Genomic DNA, 22,200 nt, shown 5'->3' on the forward strand with positions numbered 1-22,200 from the left:
CACTTTTGCACCCTCAGTTAATGTTGAAACTGTTGAACAAAAAATCAATAGTAATACTAGTGAATTAACATTACACTATGATTGATTCTACATCACCGATGCGAAATCAATACTGAAATTAACTAAAATAATCAATGGTAATATTGTTGAATCATCGTTACACTATGATGTTGAATCTACATCACTGCTGTTGAATCAACACTGAAATTAACAGAAATAATCTTTGGTAATTTGGTTTGATCAATGTTACAATGTGATGTTGATTCTAAATACATTTTGTTGAAACACTGAAAAGCAACGTCAACCAATGTTGCCACCTGAAGTACTAAGTTAATGTTGAAACAACATTAATATTTCAACTACACTTCAATGATGCGTCAACAAATTCCTGACCATTTAAAAATTTGGCAAAAACCTTTTAAAATATAAATGACACCTTTCCAGCAGTTGAGTCAATTTATTTTATTCAATCAATCAATGACAAAAATATATTAAAAGATCATTCTTTAAAAAAGAAATGGGGAGAAATAGGACAAAAGCATTTCAACCTTTAAAAATAAAATTGTCTTCAGAAGTCTGATGTCATAACTACAGGTGGTCCAGCGGTTCAGGTCTTTAAAAATCTGTCCTACATCAGACTACTGCCTCTTCCTCTGGGTTCTCTGAAATCTGAAAAAGAAAGCATGATGTTACTCGAGAACAAGTCAATTCAGTTTCCACATTCAAGAATGTTAATATACTAAACACAATATGATTCACTTTTTTAAAAAAATGGCTGAACACAAAATATTCTAACTATGATTAAAGTATCATTAAATTCTGATTATTTCATTTATTTTTCTAAAATCTATTAATGCTTCAATATCAAAAGAAATCACTATGGCAGGGGTGTCTGATTTTATCTCCAGCCCTAATTAAACACACCTGAAGCAGCTAATCAAGCTAATCAAGGTCATTAGGATCAATGGAAACTTCCATGCAGGTGTTGGAGCTAAACTCTTCATGAAGAGGAACAAACACCTATGAGCTATAGCCATTAACTATATCTCAGTTCATTTTCTGTGAAACTACATAGCATTCAAGTAACAAGTTTAAATAGAATAAAAAAGCTTAGGTTTTTTCAATGAAAATTTCTTTAAAGGGATAGTTCAGCCCGAAAGGAAAATTCTGTTTCATTTACTCACCCTCAAGTTGTTCCAAACCTGTATGAGTTTCTTTCTTCTGCTGAACACAAAAGATGATATTTTAAAGAATGTTGGTAACCAGAAAGTTGACGGTGGCCATTGATTTCCATAAAATAAATACCATGGAAGTCCATGGCTACCATCAACTGTCTGGATGCCAACATTCTTCACTCTCTTCTTTTGTGTTCAGCAGAAGAAATAAAAAAACTCATACAGGTTTGGAACAACTTGAGGGTGAATAAATGATGACAGAATTTTAATTTCGGGCTGAACTATCCTTTTGAAGCTGCAGATTCACCTTATGCAGACCTTAATCTCTTTAAATATCACAAAATAGCCATGTCAGTCACTTTCTTAATAAACACAAGATGTTTTTTGTTATTGTGTTTCAGTGGAATCAAGCTAAACTGATCGGAAATCCGTTGCATTTCTCAAATTTAATACAGATTCAGGAATATGAATGATTACCTGATTAAGCAGTGATAAGGCACAGGATATCATCAAGTCCCAGGTCAGCTGATTATGCTGTCGACAACAACTCGGTGTATAATCAATGTCAGCATTATCTGGAGGGGGGTGCTTTTTATTTTATTGTCCATCTTCGTCAGCCTTCATTCCTACTAAAGGAGCAACGTGCTCTACATGCAAGCACTGACGGATGCAAGACATGGGCTATGTTTGCAGTAGTGTTGTCACGGTACCAAAATTTCAGTATTCGGTACCGATACCAGTGAAAATCCACGGTTCTCGGTACCAATTTCGGTACCAAAGCTTAATTTAGATTAAATTTACATAATTATATTAAAGTGTATATCACAGTTACAAAGATGGAAACTGTAGTATTAAAAACACTTTACAATAAGATTCCATTTGTTAGATAACATTAGATAAAATGACCTAACAAAAAAAACAATAGTTATATACTGTCGCAGTATATAACTATACTGCGACAATTATTCTCCTTTAGGGGTTCATTTAAAAATACATTTTTAAAATCAAAAGTTAACATTATTTCTGTTAACATTATTTAATGCACAATGAATGAAGTGAACAAACATGACCAATCAAGTGTTTGTATTAAATAACATTCACAAACATTAATTAATGTTGTAAAAATATATTGTTCACTCAGTGTGTTATGTTAGATAACGCATTAAGTGATGTTAATGAATGGTATCTTATTGTAGCATTACCAAACTATACAGGAGATAAAATATGTTTTATTTGACTTGACTATACTTTTATTTAATCCAAAACTGTATTCATATTTAACTTTAAAAGGGCTTTTTAAACCTGCTAAGAGTTATCCAGCCAAGAATAAGACTAGAACTGCTTTTCTGACGGACTGATATTAATGACGGCTTTTTATTTCTCATCTCCATAAATATATCTAGTAGTAAAGCTAATGCAAGGGCTAGAAATCAATTAATAGGCCTATGTCACACTTCCTCGTCGTCATGGAGAGCGCAGTTCGCACAAGCGTTTGTACTCCTGTGGCGTCTGTCGTTGCTATGCATCCATGAACGCGCATGGAAAAGCGAGCGCGCCGCTTCTATTATGAGCGCGCTTGCCGCGCGCCATTTCAAATAACGTATCTGCACGCGCAAAAACATCAGCACCACATCAGCAGCAGCACCGCCGATCGCCATTCTCTTGGTCGGCGTTACGTCACAAATCATGTGACCTGCGTAGCAACAAGCTGCCGCCATGTTTGAAGGGTAAAACAAAACAAAGGCAAAGCCCGAGGCAAATCAAAAAGGTATCTATTCACGGAAGTTTTGCTGTGGATTATGTCAATTATGGATACTAACGGACTACTTTGTATTAATGATGAATGATATCTGTGTATGCGAATGTATGTCGGTGGTGAGAAGTGAATGTAATAAAACACTCATGTAAAGCGCTTTGTGAGTTGTGACTAGCTACATGTCTGTGAAAGGCGCTATATGAATACAGATCTTCCTTCTATTACAGAATGTCTTATCAGTAGACAGTCTCCTAGCGTCTGTAAAAAAAAATATATATTTCATCACATTAAGTGTATTTTGATTGTCAAAACATTTTAGTAACTAAATTGAATTTTATTAGGTTTAGTGACAACATGTTACAATGTTTACATGGTACAATTTCTGGTAAGCTAACGTTACGCTTTTTTATTATTTCAATTCAATTATTGGGATTTGATTTAATATTGACTAATTTGGATAAATATTAGGTAGGCTACGCAAGATAGGCATTAATTTTTCTCAAGAAAAAAACAACTCACCTAATGCTGAAAACATACAGAGAGCCCCATCAGCTGGCAGTATTATTTATATTTAGCAAAATAACGTTACTCTCTATAGCTCTTTTTTTCAGACCAACTACGTGCTTTAGCCTATATTATGGTCATCAAATGGATTTCCTGAGGTAAATGTAATGTGACATAATTGTTCTTCAGCTGTTTTATTGACCCCTTTGTTTGATTGATTGGTCGATATTATGTATGAGGAATATACATTTCGGTAAGTTGTACTGTATCTTTCAACATTGTTCATTCGTGTTTATTTACTGTTAACGTTAGCTAGTAAGTTAGAGAAGATCGGTTCACGTGCCGCTAGGGATCTGTCGCGTCACATTTACAAGCGCCAAAACGCTATTTATTGTCTGAATTTCGTAATAAAAGTGACAGAATCTGAGAGCTGAGATTGTTGTTGGTGCAACCAACAACACAACAGTTTTTCGGCATGATTTGCAACCAAAGGAAAAGAGTTAGGCGCTCGTTTGTCTTCCGCTTCGTGTGTTGCTTAATGGCGGGCGCTCGTTTGTTTTACCCTTCGCCGCGGTTGCTATGCGTGCGCAGTGCATTATGGGAGCACAAGTCCCGGATGTCCGACCTCGAGAATCAGCGCTTTTATGAAGAGGACGCAACTGCACGCGCTTCGGGCATGCACGCGCATCAAGTACCGGGTTTGAGAAAACCTGGTACCGTGACGTTAAAAAAAAAATTAGTACCGAAGTACCGGGTCTTTTGACAACACTAGTTTGCAGTGTAACTTTCTTGCTCATGTTCATGTCTCCTCCACTTCAAGAAATGTGTTAAATGACGTTAGAACTTTATGCAGGAAATTCGTAATAAACTTTACTAAAGCAATGTGCATTTTTTAAGTGTGTAGATGCAACTACAAGTTGTGCATTTTTTAAGTGTGTTTTTGAAACTGTGCTAGAGAAGTCATGTAAGTATGTCAGGTGCTTCAACAAACAAGACTTCTGTATAGGATGCACCTATGTTTTCTCTCTGACTACTGAGAAGTGCGCATGCAAAACCAAAATGGGCGTTTACCAATCAGTGGCCAATTTCAAACTACAATAAATGTTTTTCAACCATTTTTCAACAGACTTGCTAAACCACCCCACCCCTAAACCAAGCCCCCAGTGGATTAGAGCAAATCAGGTAAAGCGGTTGAAAATGCCCATTGTGGTTTGAAAACGCCCCACTGATAGAGAAACACCCACTAGTGTTCTGCAGAGATACATGCCTGAATGATCTTGTGCTCATCAACTACAAATCACTGTTAGTTCAATGTCACTGGGTGCTTCTCATTTCTTATTTGTGCATCCTCGTTTCCTTTCCTCGCGTCTCAGCTCCGCCCCCTGTAGGATGCGAGGGAAGGCTGCAAGGAAAAGACGCGAGGACGGAGGAATCGAATGTAACTTTTTTTTATACATTGGAATACTTGATCACTCAAGCGTCACTTCATCGCGTCATCAGCAGCGCTCAGAGGATCTGCCCTTATGTTGTTGAAGTTTGTTTATTTAAGAAATTCATAATAAATAATAATAAAGCAAGATACCCTGTTGAAATATTTGAGATGTGTGGTTTATATAAACTGCAAAGGTAAAGTATAAATTAAAATTATTGTGACCGATGTGAAGGGGGAGGAGAATTTAGACGTGCGTCACGCAGGGCCGTGCACAGGGGGGTGGCCCGGTGGCTAGAGCCACTGCCCCTCTGCCCTCATCGACTGAGGTGCCCCTCTTCCCCACCCCCACCGCTCCGCTCAAAGCATTCCGCTGATTCCGCTAATCCGCTCCAGGTTTTCCCGCTCGCTCCGCAGCATCACTCACTCACACTGACAGTTCACGAAAGCTGTCGCATTAACAGGTAGGCTATGCAAGACAGTGGTTGAATCTGCGAAATTAGTCATTTGTTTTTGTTGTTTTTTGTATGTATGTCAGTAATGTTTTGCTCTTGGTCTTCTGGCTTCTGGCTCTTTCTACTAGTGCTAACAACTTGTAGGCTACAACCAGGGCTGGACTGGCTATCGGGCATACCGCGCACTTTCCCGGTGGGCCGACATGCTTTTTAAGCCGATACATCTCATAGTCGTACATTATTTTTATTAATATTATTTTTTCTTTTTCTTTTTAACGGCCCATAAAATGTGTACATCGGCGGCCCATTCGTTTTGTTTTGTTTTGCTTAATTGGCGGTGCTGGGTTTGTGCCGGTGTAATGCATTGGTCAGAAAAAGTCAGCATTAGGTTGTTTTTTTTTTCTTCTGACAGACCAGTCCATGAAACACGTATATCAGCGGCCCATTGGTTCTTTTCTTGATTGACACTGGGCTGGGCCAATCACAACTTTAAACGAGTGAGCGAGCGTGCAGCAGTGTCAGTGTGTCAAAATAGTCAGCAAGATGGAGAAGCAAGCGCAAGAAACGCAAGGAATGTGCAGAAAAAAAGTATGAAAAAATAGAAACAGGCCCTTAAAGCAGACACTGTAAAATGTGTCAAAATATACACTAGGCTACCGTTCAAAAGTTTGGGGTCAGTAAGATTTTTTAATGTTTTTAAAAGAAGTATCTTCTGCTCACCAAGGCTGCATTTATTTGATAAAAAAACAAACAGTAATATTGTGAAATATTATGACAATTTAAAATGACTGTTTTCTATTTTAATATATTTTAAATTGTAATTTATTCCTGTGATCAAAGCTGAATGTTCAGCATCATTACTCCAGTCTTTAGTGTCACATGATGCTTCAGAAATCATTCTAATATGATGATTTGATGCTCAAGAAACATTCATTATTATTATCAATGTTGAAAACAGTTATTTACATTTTTTTTTCCCAAAATTCTTTGATGAATAGAAAGTTCAAAAGAACAGCATTTATTTAAAATAGAATATTTTCTAACATTATAAATGTCTTTACTGTAACTTTTGATCAGTTTAACTCATCCTTGATGAATAAAAGTATTGATTTATTTTATGTCTTTCCCCCAAAAATAAAATTAAAATTCTTACTGACCCCAAACTTTTGAAGGGTAGTGTTTAATGTTACGAAAGCTTTAGATTTCAGATAAATGCTGTTCTTTTGAACTTTCTATTCATCAAAGAATCCTGAAATAAAAAATCAACAGTTTTTCAACATTGATTATAATCATAAATGTTTCTTGAGCATCAAATCATCATATTAGAATGATTTCTGAAGGATCATGTGACACTGAAGACTGGAGTAATGATGCTGAACATTCAGCTTTGATCACAGGATTACATTACACTTAACTATATATTCACATAGAAAACAGCTGTTTTAAATTGGAATAATATTTCAGAATATTACTGTTTTGTTTGCATTTTTAATCAAATAAATGCAGCCTTTGGTGAGCAGAAGATACTTCTTTTAAAAACATTAAAAATCTTACTGACCCCAAACTTTTAAACGGTAGTGTATGTTTTCTGCCCTTCATCAGCTCCTGTGGCAGATGATGATAGTGAGGAGGATCAGGAGAGAGATGAGAAAGTGTAGAGCCTGCGGTAAGCAGAACTACTTTCAAAACACTTAGGCTATGTCATGAGTGTAGGAACCCATAACCCAGTTACAGGTCATTTCCACATCTGCATAGTTGACGATTACCGCAATTCACTAGAAATTTTATGAGAGGCGTTTGTAAACCATGTTTTCCGCCAAAATAAAAGCTTGATGCAGTTTCCGTCAAAATAAAAGATCATGTGCTTATCTCTTTCAAGTATAGAAATTGGTACAAAACTAATTATGAAAGTTTCCTTTATTGTTTTAGTGCATTTGTTTTACAAAATATGGCTATTACTGTCATAGGATTAATATTATTATGTAGTATGTATTGTAATGTAAATAGACACTGTAACTAAAAGAGGTTTGAATATTTCTTTGTTTAATTTGCACACTGAATATGGGTTTGAGCTTTTAACTTTGAACTCTCAAAGTGCACCAGATTGATGAATTTAACATTAAAATGCACAAAATTTTCTTACGGGGGAGCATGCCCCCAAACCCCCCTAAGGACCGAGGTCCACCCACCACAGTTTTACCAAAAATCCTGTGAGAAACACTGGTGTTGCTATGCCAATGCAGATTATAGCTTGTTTTAGGCTTCATCACTGTATTAATAAATGTCAAATTTTTACTTATTTCATCTGTTAACTCTCACTCGTTCATATACTCATTCATTGCATGGAATTAGTGGTTTTAAGGAATTGGAGTTGGTATGCATATATTTAAGGGCGTGCAAAGATGGGTGGTGTTTATGTTCATATAGTGGGCCAGTCTGGGCCAAAATGCCAGGGCCGATTTTTTTTTTTTTTTCAGTCCAGCCCTGTGTACAACATATAACGTTCTTAGAATTAGCTGCTTGTCTAATCAAATGATTGTGCTCTCGATCAGATCTAATACAAATAACTACATTTTCTGTTGTGTGCCCCCCCCCCCCCCAAAAAAAAACAAAATAGTGCCCCTTTTTTGGTTAAGGCCACTGCCCCTTAAAATGTCTGTGCACGGCCCTGGCGTCACGTTTAAGTCGATAAAACTCTTCCGCATAGGATACACCTGTGTATCCTCGCTCATGACTCCTCAGGAAGCCTCCTAACTCCTCGATCCTCGACTCCTCGCGGTGCAATTAGAGAACTGAGATGTCCTTCAAGATGGCTGAGCTCGATCGGTTTCCGGGTCATAGGATGGAGGACGGAGGAGAGAGGAGACGAGGATGGATATTGAGAAGCACCCACTGTCTCCACCCATGTGTGCTGTTGGCTTTCATTAAAATTTCAATGCTGATCCAACACACTTTAAACACTGAAATGTCAATCTCAACCAAAATTATGGTTTAGATCAAAACTCAACATTGTATCAATGTTCGCATGCTATCTGTGCAATTTATTTCAACACTTTACTTACTTTGAAAATTAATGTATGTTAGTAGATTTAGTAACAATAAATAAAATGCAAGTAAAAAGCATGCTAAAAACAGAAATACATTATATGCACCATTGTTTGAAACTCGGAGAGTTCATGCATGTCAAACACACAAGACTTCCGTATAGGACGCACCTTGTGTTTTCTCTCTAATAAGGAAGCATCAATTAACTACTGAGAAGCCCACATGCAAAACCAAAATGGGCGTATACCAATTAGTGCCAATTTTCAAACTACAATTGGTGTTTTTCAACCATTTTTCAAAAGACTTGCTAAAATCGTGAGGGCCCACCCCTAAACCAACCCCCCAGTGTATTAGAGCAAATGAGGTAACACCATTGAAAGTGCCCATCATGAACTGAAACGCCCCACTGATTGGGAAACACCCAGTAGTGTTTTGCACAGATACATGCCTGCAAGATATTGTGCTCATAAACTAAGACTCACTGTTAGTTCAATGTCACTGTCTTCACCCATATGTGCTGTTCCCTTTCATCAACATTTCAATGCTGATCCAACACACTTTAAACATTGAAATTTTGATGTCAACCAAAATGATGGTTTGGATCAAAACTCAACATTGAATCACTGTTACCATGCTGTCTGGGGCATTAGCTGCCATTCTATGTACTATTTATAATCCATCGAGACTCATTTTCCATTCTAATATTTCTAATCTATCTATCTCATAACAACCACCCAGAACACAATGGCAACCACCCAGAACAATTATTTGATAATTTGATCGTTTTTCATGTGACGGCAACACAATATTTTTAATTGTCATAAAAGGATTGAGAAAGACAAAATCAAGTAATAATGTAATACTTCAAACTACTTTAAACTTCTCGTCCAACCTTTTCCAAGCCAACTTAAAGTTTGTCTCGATGAACTTTCCCATCTAGTTGTATTAAATATTGCAACAACTTATTCAAGCAAACAAAGGAAACAAGTAAACTCCCAAATTTAAGTTCACTCAACTTAAACTTATTTAAACTTATTTATAAATCTGTAATCTTAATTTATTTAAGAAACTACCTATAGTTTATAACAATTATCCAACAGATCTACATGGTTAATAACATTACTGAACACAAATAAACCACAACAATAACACTGACATTATAACATTTGCATAAGATACTGAACTCTCTGCCTGAGACACGAGTGCACATGTGAAAGAATATGAGCAAGTGAATAAATGAGAGAGCGTGAATTCCTCCACTAAACAACAACACTGAACAAACACTGAACATTTATCATTAGATTATATAACAGTGTGTTGAGTCTGAACACACACAGAACACGCTTCACCGCCAATTCCCATGATCTTAGTTCAGTCAAGAAGAAACTCAAGCAGAACAGCAAAGGCATGCAACATCATTCAAAAAAAAAAAAATATATATATATTGATATATTCTGGAAAACTACTACTTTGTTGAAGTATTAAACAGACATGGCATAGTACATACCGCTTTAAAGAGATAGTTCACCCAAAAATGAAAATTGTCATGATTTACTCTCTCTCATTTTGTTCATAAACCATAAGACTTTCGTTAATATTTGGAACACAAATGAAGATATTTAATATTCTCAAAATTTTGGTCCATCCATTGCAAGTCTGGGAGTCCAACATTTTCAAGTCTTCTGAACAGACATGATCGATTTATATAATATGAAGAGATATAATTCAGGATTTCATTCATATATAAATATTGCCATGGATTACTTCTAATATTACTTTGTATTTTTGACAATTTTTATTTTTGTGAACTATTCCTTTAAGAAAGGAAGACCAAGAAGGACGACTCCTCTTTAAAGTTGATTTGAGTTCTGCAATCAAAAACACAGACATCAATGACTGAAATAAAATGTGAACAAGAAGTCATACTGTTGTTGCATACAAATTTGAAGTAAACATGGAGGAGACAACAGAAAAAAATTCTATTTTCTAAAAATAAACTCACATAAACTCAAAAGAATGAAGCACTCCTAGGTCTCTGGCAATTGATAATTACTTAAATGTATTTTTTTTGTTTGTTTGTTTGTTTGTTTTTGTATCTTAACTTACCGTAAAGCGTTTTTCACTGGCTTCCATCTGAAGATGTAGAGAAAATGGTGTCTCCTCTCACTGGTGTCGTCCGTGTTGTTAAAGTCACGTACAAACTCTCTTTCACGACTGCGTTCCCAACCCAGCACCACTGGGTTACAGATTAACAATGATTTTCAACCCAATTGGGTTAAATCAACCCAGCGTTCTTACCCAACACTCTCAACCCAGCGTTTGGGTTGAAAAAAATAACCCAGCATTTTTTAGAGTATAATGTGTTCTGATGCACATATATTAAGGGCGATAGTAGATAGAATACATTATATACAGAATAATATAGCATAGTATAGCATAGTATAGTATAGTATAGTATAGCATAGTATAGTATAGTATAGTATAGTATACTATATAGTATAGTATAGTATAGTATAGTATAGTATATAGTATAGTATAGTATAGTATAGTATATAGTATAGTATAGTATAGTATAGTATAGTATAGTATATAGTATTTAGTATATACCAGCCGGTAACTTAAGAAAATTTACCGGCCACAAATATTTTTTACCAGCCATGACACAAACACAGGCAGTTATGACACCAACATTTTAGATACCAGTGAAAATTCACATTCCTCTATTCCAGTTTGAAACCATTTAAAGACAAGTAAACAGTCAGTAAAACAGTCAGTAATAAAATAAGACCAATCAAATTAAAAGCAAAAGCACAAATAAATACAATACATAAAAAATGAATAAAAAGCGCTCTTCAGCCAGGTCTAATACGTTTTCAGGTACTGAAATTTAATAAAGTGGGTGTTAGAATATTTTATCTCTATATATTGTTCCTCGTGCCTCATTCTCAGTCTTGTTCCTTTTTCATGGATTGAAAAGAATTGCAGGCCTGGGAGAGTCAGGAACATGAAGCCAACTGGTGTCCACCGACCTTCTCTACTTTTACTTGCAAACATCAGCATTTATACTGGGTTCAGGGGGGTGTAACAGCAAACCAATGAGAATATGCGTTACATTCTTATAGAATGTGAGACAAGTCCATTTATGGCCACTTTCCGGCTGAAGGCAGCCCTATCAGGCTTTCTCTCCTAACAACAACAGAGGCTGCTGAAACACACTCACATACATAGAGTCTCATTCATGAAACACGAGCAGAACGAATTTTTGTGTAAATCGTGTGTAAAGTGGTTCTGGCATAAATTTTCGGATTCATTAAAATGTTCGTATTTTCCAAATGTTAGTTGGTACGAAAGAAATCTACACCTGCTCCCAGCCACACGTAAATAGTGCGATTAACATCCGAACGTTTTGCTCATTAATAAGCTGCATTTTAATTCACCTTAACCGGGTACATATTTACACAGCATTTTGAAAAAATATTATATATAGTAATTATATACGGTTTTTCTTTTTACTTTTATTACGAGAGCCAGTAATAGCATCTGCAAACGGAACACAAGTCCGCAAGTCTTTTTTGTAATCTTTTTTTTATTTTTAAAAAATGTATATTCAAGCTGCTTATTCTTAAGTCTGCAAGTCACAAGTGTTGCAGTCAAGCTTCATGTCGAACCATTTTCTTTTCACTTCTGGGACTGTTCGATTAACAGATGAAACTCCATTAACTGCATCTGTAATATGCTGCCAAGCATTTTTACCTAAAGCATTTAAGTAAAATCCTTATTACCTAAAAAAATCCTTTTTTTAGGACCTGATACGCCACTATGTACACTTGAAAATAAAATGTGGCGTTTTGAATGAACTTCTGATAATAAAACTTCAATTTCTGCATCTGAGAAATTTCTCTTTTTCATTCGCTTTTGAAAAGACATGTTGAAATCCTTCATTTCGTGTCATAATATGATGCCCATATACAGGTGCTGGTCATAAAATTAGAATATCATCAAAAAGTTGATTTATTTCAAGAATTCAACTTAACAGGTGAAACTAATATATTATATAGACTCATTACATGCAAAGTGAGATATTTCAAGCCTTTGTTTGTTATAATTTTGATGATTATGGCTTACAGCTTATGAAACCCACGAAATCAAAATCCCAGAAAATTTGAATATTACATGATATCACACAGTAATTACACAGTGATACCATGGTCACTGAACCAGGTTTTGGTTCTTTTGGCAGTGTGGGCAGGTGCAAATCCTGCTGGAAAATGAAGGAAGCATCTCCATAAAGCTTGTCTGCTGAAGGAAGCATGAAGTGCTCTGGAAATGTCCTGGTAGACGGCTGCGTTGAGTGGACAGCACAGTGGACCAACACCAGCCGATGACATGGCTCCCCAAACCAACACAGACTGTGGAAACTTCACACTGGACTTCAAGCATCTTGGATTGTGTGCCTCTCCATTCTTCCTCCAGACTCTGGGACCTTGGTTTCCAAATGAGATGCAAAATTTGCTCTCATCAGAAAAGAGGACTTTGGTCCACTGTGCTTTATTAAATCCAGAGTCAACGCAGCCGTCTACCAGGACATTTTCAGAGCACTTCATGCTTCCTTCATTTTCCAGCAGGATTTGCACCTGCCCACACCGCCAAAAGAACCAAAACCTGGTTCAATGACCATGGTATTACTGTGTAATTACTGTGTGATTTCATGTAATATTCTAATTTTCTGGGATTTTGATTTCATGGGTTTCATAAGCTGTAAGCCATAATCATCAAAATTATAACAAATAAAGGCTTGAAATATCTCACTTTGCATGCAATGAGTCTATATAATATATTAGTTTCACCTGTTAAGTTGAATTCTTGAAATAAATCAACTTTTTGATGATATTCTAATTTTATGACCAGCACCTGTATAGTTGTCAGTCGCTTTTAATGGGCGGGATTTATGGTAATTGAGAGAATGAGCGTGCACGCGCGTCCCATTTACGACTGATTGGAATTTATTAACGCACACACACATTTCACTATCACATCTGAGGGTTACGAAGTATTTGTGAATCAGGAGAAGAGTTTTCGGGAATGTCTCTTTACGCGCAAATCACTCACATATTTACTCGTATATTTACGACCCATTGACTGTACATTAAAACAGATGTGTGCAGAGAAGCAAGAACGTCTCTCCACTGCAACCCCTGTAGCCTCAAAGACCAAAGAGGAAGATAACTTTTTAAAGTTCAAGAGCAGTGAGTGTTTTTTTCTTTGTCCTTTGTTGTTTGGTTAACATTAACACCAGGATTATTAGGATGCTGTCACTTTAAGGCTGAATGCACGGATCATGCGTTTTGTGTTTGCGTTCGCTTAAGACATAATCAACTAAGACTATATTTTTTGACATAATTTTGAGTGAATTTGTCCACTGAAGCGCAGGTAGGCATGAAAGAGCTCAACTTCACACGCTGTCTGAGAGAAGTGTCTTTCAGGGCCGCGCTTCAGATGTTAAACACACACACACACACAAGTTACCAATTCCCTTTCGCTTGTTCCACTTCCTTGAACATTTACACTGGAGAGGCTGAAACTTTCGTGATGATGAAGCACTGACCCGTCAACTGTACAGAGCGTCATTCACGGTTGTTCATGTTCATGTTGTCTCAACACTGCATTTGTTAGAAATTGAAAAAAATTGCTATTGGCCAAATAGCGTCTGACAGCGTTTCATACACTCGCCGATTTTTACACCCGTTTGGCTCATGGTGAGTGTTCATTATAGGCCCTGTTTCTCGATTATATATAATGTATCTTAGTAGAGAGAGTTTAAGAGGACAATGATGTTGAACTCACCCTTCACTGTGACATAAACAGCAGAGCTTGATGTTGATGAGTTTGGTCTTCCATCTCTCTGTCCTCTACACCAGTACTGACCCTGATCAGATGCAATTACTCCTGTGATAGTGAGAGTGTCTTTCTTTACAGTGTAACGATAATCAGGCGTCTGTAATATTACACTGTCTTTATACCACTCATATCTCCAGTCACTGTGATCAGAGTTTATCACACACTTCAGATCGACTGTTTCTCCAGTGAATACAGGACGGTCTGGTGTCACAGTCACTAGAGATGTGGGTAAATCTGAGAAGAAAGACAGAAACACAAACTGGCTCAAACATCTCTTTCAGTGCAAAGTAAAATTTACATTTTGTAAATGTTTTGAGGATGTTGAAGATCTCAATGATGAAGTTTTATTGCAGCAACAGTGACAAAGTGCATTAAAGCCCCTGCGTTCATCAGAGTCAGAATAAACCCTGAATAATCTCTGCTCAAACATTATATACTGTATTACATTCTTCTTCCAGCTCTACATGGAAATGAAGTTTTGTCTTAAAAGTAAATTGAGGATAACAATGAAAGTGAAAGTCTTCCGTTCCCACATCTCTGATATTGTTTGAGACGGGAACTCCATGTATCCTTCATGTATCTTCTGAACACAGGATTATTCTCGACGTCACACTGCCGTTTCACACTAGAAGTGATCGAGTTTCACTCCGGTGGTGTTTACATATTACTGACATCAGGAGGAATCATCTCTATGATAATTAAGCTCTTTTAGGGAAGAAACATATTCTAATACATATCTTGAAGTGGAAGCTGAGTCGGGGCAGACTGACATTTCTCACACTATATAGTTTATAGATGATTTTATCTCATATTTCCTAGTATTAGTTGTGTTTTGCTGTTGTACTGTCATTAGTTTTGTCATGTCAGTTGTTTTGAGGCTCTGGCTCCGTCACGATCTCAGACAAACACCTCTGACTCGCCATAGAAAGCAGAATGAAGCTCCTGAAGGAGAGATGAAGATCTCCAACTACAAGCTCATATGAGGAGATACTGAGTCTGAATCAACTTCATCAGACTATCTGAAGACTTCATGAACTCATTTAACATCATTATCTGTGAGTCTCGTCATTCTCTCTGGCTTCAGCACAAAACTCATCTTTTCTATTAGTAAATATCTCCTGTAACCATAGCGACAGTGACTAAAGTAAATCTCAAAGATGGAGACGCCAATAACACTGGAAAGTCACAATTTACATGATGTTTTAAAAAATATCCTGAAAAATGTGCAACACACACAAGACATCTGAAAACAATCATGACTAAAAGTGAATTGCTTATAAGAACAGATGTGGCTGATACAGAAGATCATAAGTGTTGAAATATGGATTTTAAATGATCATTAAACAGATGTGAATATGAAGACTCACCTGATACAGTCAGTGTAACAGCATCACTGAAGTCTGTGTGTGAGTCTGATCTCTCTCCTCTACAACTGTATTCACCACTGCGAGACACATCAGCTGTGAAACTGAACTCTGCTGTTGGAGTATATGTATAGTCAGTGTCTCCATCTCTAATCCAGCTGTATCTCCACTGAATGTCTCCTCCTCCCTGTATGTCACATGTGAGAGTGACTCTCTCTCCACTGAACACACGCTGATCTGGCTTCACCTTCACTACAGGTTTTCCTGTATTAATACACACATGAGTAAATATAGATTAAAACAGCATCACAGTCTCATGATCAATGTTAGTGTTTATGAACTCAAAACCTCCTTATGAGACAAACACTGTATTAAAAATGAAAGTTTGCTGGAAGTTTGTATTGATTACATCAAATTTGTTTGTAATTATTGATAGACTATATACTGATAAACTTTGTATAAACTGAAACACTGGGTAAAGTGTGTCATACATGTAAACTGAGTCTATAATACATGTATGTTATTTTCTATTTGCGTGACACAGAATTGCAGCTTGTACAACATTTACAAATCTTACATAATTTAAGAGTGTAAAAATATTACAGACTTAAACATGCAAAGTGATGAGGTCATGTGACAATGTAGCATATACAGTTAAATAATAAACTGTTGTACACTACAAAATGCTGGGTTGAAAAGATTGGCAGCTGATTGGGTTAAATGTTTTTTAACCTAAATTTTGGAGTAAAAATACAACATTACAGGATTAAGATTAACCCAAAATAGTTTGAAAATAAAACCAGGAATATTGGACATTATTGAATCACTTTATACTCACATAATGACTATCAAAAGGTACAATTTTATTAAAAATGAGAATAAAGGCAAACATAGTCAAAAGTAACAGTGTGCATGTGAGAAGAAAAGCAGAAAAAAATGACAAGTCATACAGGAAGGTTTTTTTTTTTTTTTTTTACCATTTCAATGAACACTGATGAATAAAACTTGCATTTAAGACCAAATCAGACTTTTTTTGTATATTATCCACCACCAACGAAAACATCACACTATAAAATTATGTATTGTTTTGAATATTGTATTGTATTAAATATTGCACCAACTTATTCAAGCAAACAAAGATAACAAGTTAACTCCCAAAAGTAAGTTCACTCAACATTAAACTTGTAACTATAAATCTGTAATCTTAAGTTATTTAAGAAACTACCTAAAGTTTATAACAATTATCCAACAGATCTACATGGTTGCCTAAAAAAAAAATATAGAGCTATATTATAATAGTTTAGTTTTAATAACATTACTGAACACAAATAAACCACAAGAATAACACTGACATTATAACATTTGCATAAGATACTGAACTCTCTGCCTGAGACACGAGTACACATGTGAAAGAATATGAGCAAGTGAATGAATGAGAGAGTCTGAATTCCTCCACTAAACAACAACACTGAACAAACACTGAACGTTTATCATTACAGATTATATAACAGTGTGTTGAGTCTGAACACACACAGAACACACTTCACCGCCAATTCCCATGATCTGCTTAGTTCAGTCATGAAGCAGATGATGTCACTTTAAGGCTGAATGCACGGATCATGTGTTTTGTGTTTGCGTTTGCTTAAGACATCACCGACTAAGTAGGACTATGTTTTTTGACGTAATTTGGAGTGAATTTGTCCACTGAAGCGCAGGTAGGCATGAAAGAGAGCTCAACTTCACACACTGTCTGAGAGAAGTGTCTTTCAGGGCCGCGCTTCAGATGTTAAACACACACACACACACACACACACACACACGAGTTACCAAGTCCCTTTCGCTTGTTCCACTTCCTTGAACATTTACACTGGAGAGGCTGAAACTTTCGTGATGATGAAGCACTGACCCGTCAACTGTACAGAGCGTCATTCACGTTTGTTCACGTTCATGTTGTCAGAAAATTGCATTTGTTAGAATTGAAAAAAATGCTACTGGCCAAATAGCGACTGACAGCGTTTCACACACTCGCCGATTTTTACTCCCGTTTGGCTCATGGTGAGTGTTCATTATAGGCCCTGTTTACACTATTTAATAATAAAGTAGTTCAGTCTGAACAGTGTCTCGATTATATATAATGTATCTTAGTAGAGAGAGTTTAAGAGGACAATGATGTTGAACTCACCCTTCACTGTGACATAAACAGCAGATCTTGCTGTTGATGAGTTTGGTCTTCCATATCTCTGTCCTTTACACCCGTACTGACCCTGATCAGATGTAATTACTCGTGTGATAGTGAGAGTGTCTCTGTTTACAGTGTAACGATAATCAGACGTCTGTAATATTACACTGTAGTCTTTATACCACTCATATCTCCAGTCACTGTGATCAGAGATTATCACACACTTCAGATCGACTGTTTCTCCAGTGAATACACGACTGTCTGGTGTCACAGTCACTGCAGATGTGGGTAAATCTGAGAAGAAAGGCAGAAACACAAAGTGACTCAAACATCTCTTTCAGTAAAAAAGCAAAAGAATTACATTTTGTAAATGTTTTGAGGATGTTGAAGATCTCAATGATGAAGTTTTATTGCAGCAACAGTGACAAAGTGCATTAAAGCCCCTGCGTTCATCAGAGTCAGAATAAACCCTGAATAATCTCTGCTCAAACATTATATACTGTATTACATTCTTCTTCCAGCTCTACATGTAAATGAAGTTTTGTCTTAAAAGTAAATTGAGGATAACAATGAAAGTGAAAGTCTTCCGTTCCCACATCTCTGATATTGTTTGAGACGGGAACTCCATGTATCCTTCATGTATCTTCTGAACACAGGATTATTCTCGACGTCACACTGCCGTTTCACACTAGAAGTGATCGAGTTTCACTCCGGTGGTGTTTACATATTACTGACATCAGGAGGAATCATCTCTATGATAATTAAGCTCTTTTAGGGAAGAAACATATTCTAATACATATCTTGAAGTGGAAGCTGAGTCGGGGCAGACTGACATTTCTCACACTATATAGTTTATAGATGATTTTATCTCATATTTCATTATATTAGTTGTGTTTTGCTGTTGTACTGTCATTAGTTTTGTCATGTCAGTTGTTTTGAGGCTCCGTCACGATCTCAGACAAACACCTCTGACTCGCCATAGAAAGCAGAATGAAGCTCCTGAAGGAGAGATGAAGATCTCAAACTACAAGCTCATATGAGGAGATACTGAGTCTGAATCAACTTCATCAGACTATCTGAAGACTTCATGAACTCATTTAACATCATTATCTGTGAGTCTCGTCATTCTCTCTGACTTCAGCACAAAACTCATATTTTCTATTAGTAAATATCTCCTGTAACCATAGCGACAGTGACTAAAGTTAATCTCAAAGATGGAGACGCCAATAACACTGGAAAGTCACAATTTACATGATGTTTTAAAAAATATCCTGATAAAAATGTGCAACACACACAAGACATCTGAAGACAGTCATGACTAAAAGTGAATTGCTTATAAGAACAGATGTGGCTGATACAGAAGATCATAAGTGTTGAAATATGGATTTTAAATGATCATTAAACAGATGTGAATATGAAGACTCACCTGATACAGTCAGTGTAACAGCATCACTGAAGTCTGTGTGTGAGTCTGATCTCTCTCCTCTACAGCTGTATTCACCACTGCGAGACACATCAGCTGTGAAACTGAACTCTGCTGTTGTTGTATATGGATAGAAAGTGTCTCCATCTCTAATCCAGCTGTATCTCCACTGAATGTCTCCTCCTCCCTGTATGTCACATGTGAGAGTGACTGTCTCTCCTTTGAACACACGCTGATCTGGCTTCACCTTCACTACAGGTTTTCCTGTATTAATACACATATGAGTAAATATAGATTAAAACACCATCACAGTCTCATGATCAATGTTAGTGTTTATGAACTCAAAACCTCCTTATGAGACAAACACTGTATTAAAAATGAAAGATCTAGTTTGCTGGAAGTTTGTATTGATTACATTAAATTTGTTTGTAATTATTGATAGACTATATACTGATAAACTTTGTATAAACTGAAAGACTGGGTAAAGTGTGTCATACATGTAAACTGAGTCTATAATACATGTATGTTATTTTCTATTTGCGTGACACAAAATTGCAGCTTGTACAACATTTACAAATCTTACATAATTTAAGAGTGTAAAAATATTACAGACTTAAACATGCAAAGTGATGAGGTCATGTGACAATGTAGCATATACAGTTAAATAATAAACTGTTGTACACTACAAAATGCTGGGTTGAAAAGATTGGCAGCTGATTGGGTTAAATGTTTTTTAACCTAAATTTTGGAGTAAAAATACAACATTACAGGATTAAGATTAACCCAAAATAGTTTGAAAATAAAACCAGGAATATTGGACATTATTGAATCACTTTATACTCACATAATGACTATCAAAAGGTACAATTTTATTAAAAATGAGAATAAAGGCAAACATAGTCAAAAGTAACAGTGTGTATGTGAGAAGAAAAGCAGAAAAAAATGACAAGTCATACAGGAAGGTTTTTTTTTTTTTTTTTTACCATTTCAATGAACACTGATGAATAAAACTTGCATTTAAGACCAAATCAGACTTTTTTTGTATATTATCCACCACCAACGAAAACATCACACTATAAAATTATGTATTGTTTTGAATATTGTATTGTATTAAATATTGCACCAACTTATTCAAGCAAACAAAGATAACAAGTTAACTCCCAAAAGTAAGTTCACTCAACATTAAACTTGTAACTATAAATCTGTAATCTTAAGTTATTTAAGAAACTACCTAAAGTTTATAACAATTATCCAACAGATCTACATGGTTGCCTAAAAGAATATAGCGCTATATTATAATAGTTTAGTTTTAATAACATTACTGAACACAAATAAACCACAAGAATAACACTGACATTATAACATTTGCATAAGATACTGAACTCTCTGCCTGAGACACGAGTGCACATGTGAAAGAATATGAGCAAGTGCATGAATGAGAGAGCGTGAATTCCTCCACTAAACAACAACACTGAACAAACACTGAACGTTTATCATTACAGATTATATAACAGTGTGTTGAGTCTGAACACACACAGAACACACTTCACCGCCAATTCCCATGATCTGCTTAGTTCAGTCATGAAGCAGATGATGTCACTTTAAGGCTGAATGCACGGATCATGCGGTGTTTGCGTTCGCTTAAAGGCACAATATGTAACTTTTTTACTTTAAAAAATAGCAAAAATCACAATTAGCAAAGTACACAATTTTAGTTGTGTACTTACATTATCCCGACTGTTTCCAACAACTTTCAAACCAGGAGAAATTTGTAATTTAATTCGAAGACACGTCCCATTTCTTTATTTCCGTTTTGTCGCCGTCAATGGCATCATATCCGCGTTGTCCCTGGTTTCCGCTCGTGCTGCCATAGCAACCAGAGCTATGAACCAGAGCCCTCTGATAGTAACCAAAGCGACAGACGTGGACAACTGTTAGTTCGCAATGTCTATTTGCACGCTGTTGTTGTTTCGTTCAAACATTATGGACCATGGCAAGCAGACTTTGGATAAAAAAGGAGAACTAAACGAGAATCAATATCAGCGCGGTGTTTTCGAGATGCCGAGAGCTCCCATAGACAGTATATAAACGAGAGCTCCACGTCCGAGACTTCGACCGCTCCTACATGTACTTATTAAACAGGTGAGCACATTTACATAAAAAGTGAATACAGGACTGTCTGGTGTCACAGTCACTGCAGATGTGGGTAAACCTGAGAAGAAAGACAGAAACACAAACTGGCTCAAACATCTCTTTCAGTGCAAAGTAAAATTTACATTTTGTAAATGTTTTGAGGATGTTGAAGATCTCAATGATGAAGTTTTATTGCAGCAACAGTGACAAAGTGCATTAAAGCCCCTGCGTTCATCAGAGTCAGAATAAACCCTGAATAATCTCTGCTCAAACATTATATACTGTATTACATTCTTCTTCCAGCTCTACATGGAAATGAAGTTTTGTCTTAAAAGTAAATTGAGGATAACAACGAAAGTGAAAGTCTTCCGTTCCCACATCTTTGATATTGTTTGAGACGGGAACTCCATGTATCCTTCATGTATCTTCTGAACACAGGATTATTCTCGACGTCCCACTGCCGTTTCACACTAGAAGTGATCGAGTTTCACTCCGGTGGTGTTTACATATTACTGAGATCAGGAGGAATCGTCTCTATGATAATTAAGCTCTTTTAGGGAAGAAACATATTCTAATACATATCTTGAAGTGGAAGCTGAGTCGGGGCAGACTGACATTTCTCACACTATATAGTTTATAGATGATTTTATCTCATATTTCATTATATTAGTTGTGTTTTGCTGTTGTACTGTCATTAGTTTTGTCATGTCAGTTGTTTTGAGGCTCCGTCACGATCTCAGACAAACACCTCTGACTCGCCATAGAAAGCAGAATGAAGCTCCTGAAGGAGAGATGAAGATCTCCAACTACAAGCTCATATGAGGAGATACTGAGTCTGA

At 36.3% G+C, this 22,200-nt stretch overlaps 1 protein-coding gene across 1 annotated transcript in view; it reads right to left on the reverse strand.

Annotated features, from left to right (window-relative positions):
• LOC311080143 (obscurin-like) overlaps positions 1-22,200 on the reverse strand; it is a 395,902-nt gene that overhangs the window by 40,995 nt on the left and 332,707 nt on the right. Inside the window, exons 22-25 of the mRNA XM_084109914.1 lie at positions 19,232-19,492; positions 17,809-18,099; positions 15,630-15,890; positions 14,209-14,496 (exon numbers count right to left, since the gene is read on the reverse strand). Of these exons, the coding sequence (XP_083966040.1) occupies positions 14,209-14,496; positions 15,630-15,890; positions 17,809-18,099; positions 19,232-19,492 (1,101 nt within the window). The remainder of the gene's footprint in view (positions 1-14,208; positions 14,497-15,629; positions 15,891-17,808; positions 18,100-19,231; positions 19,493-22,200) is intronic.

Source organism: Abramis brama (genome assembly GCF_963993115.1).
Source record: "Abramis brama genome assembly, chromosome: 3".
In the NCBI taxonomy this organism is placed as follows: Eukaryota; Metazoa; Chordata; class Actinopteri; order Cypriniformes; family Leuciscidae; genus Abramis; species Abramis brama.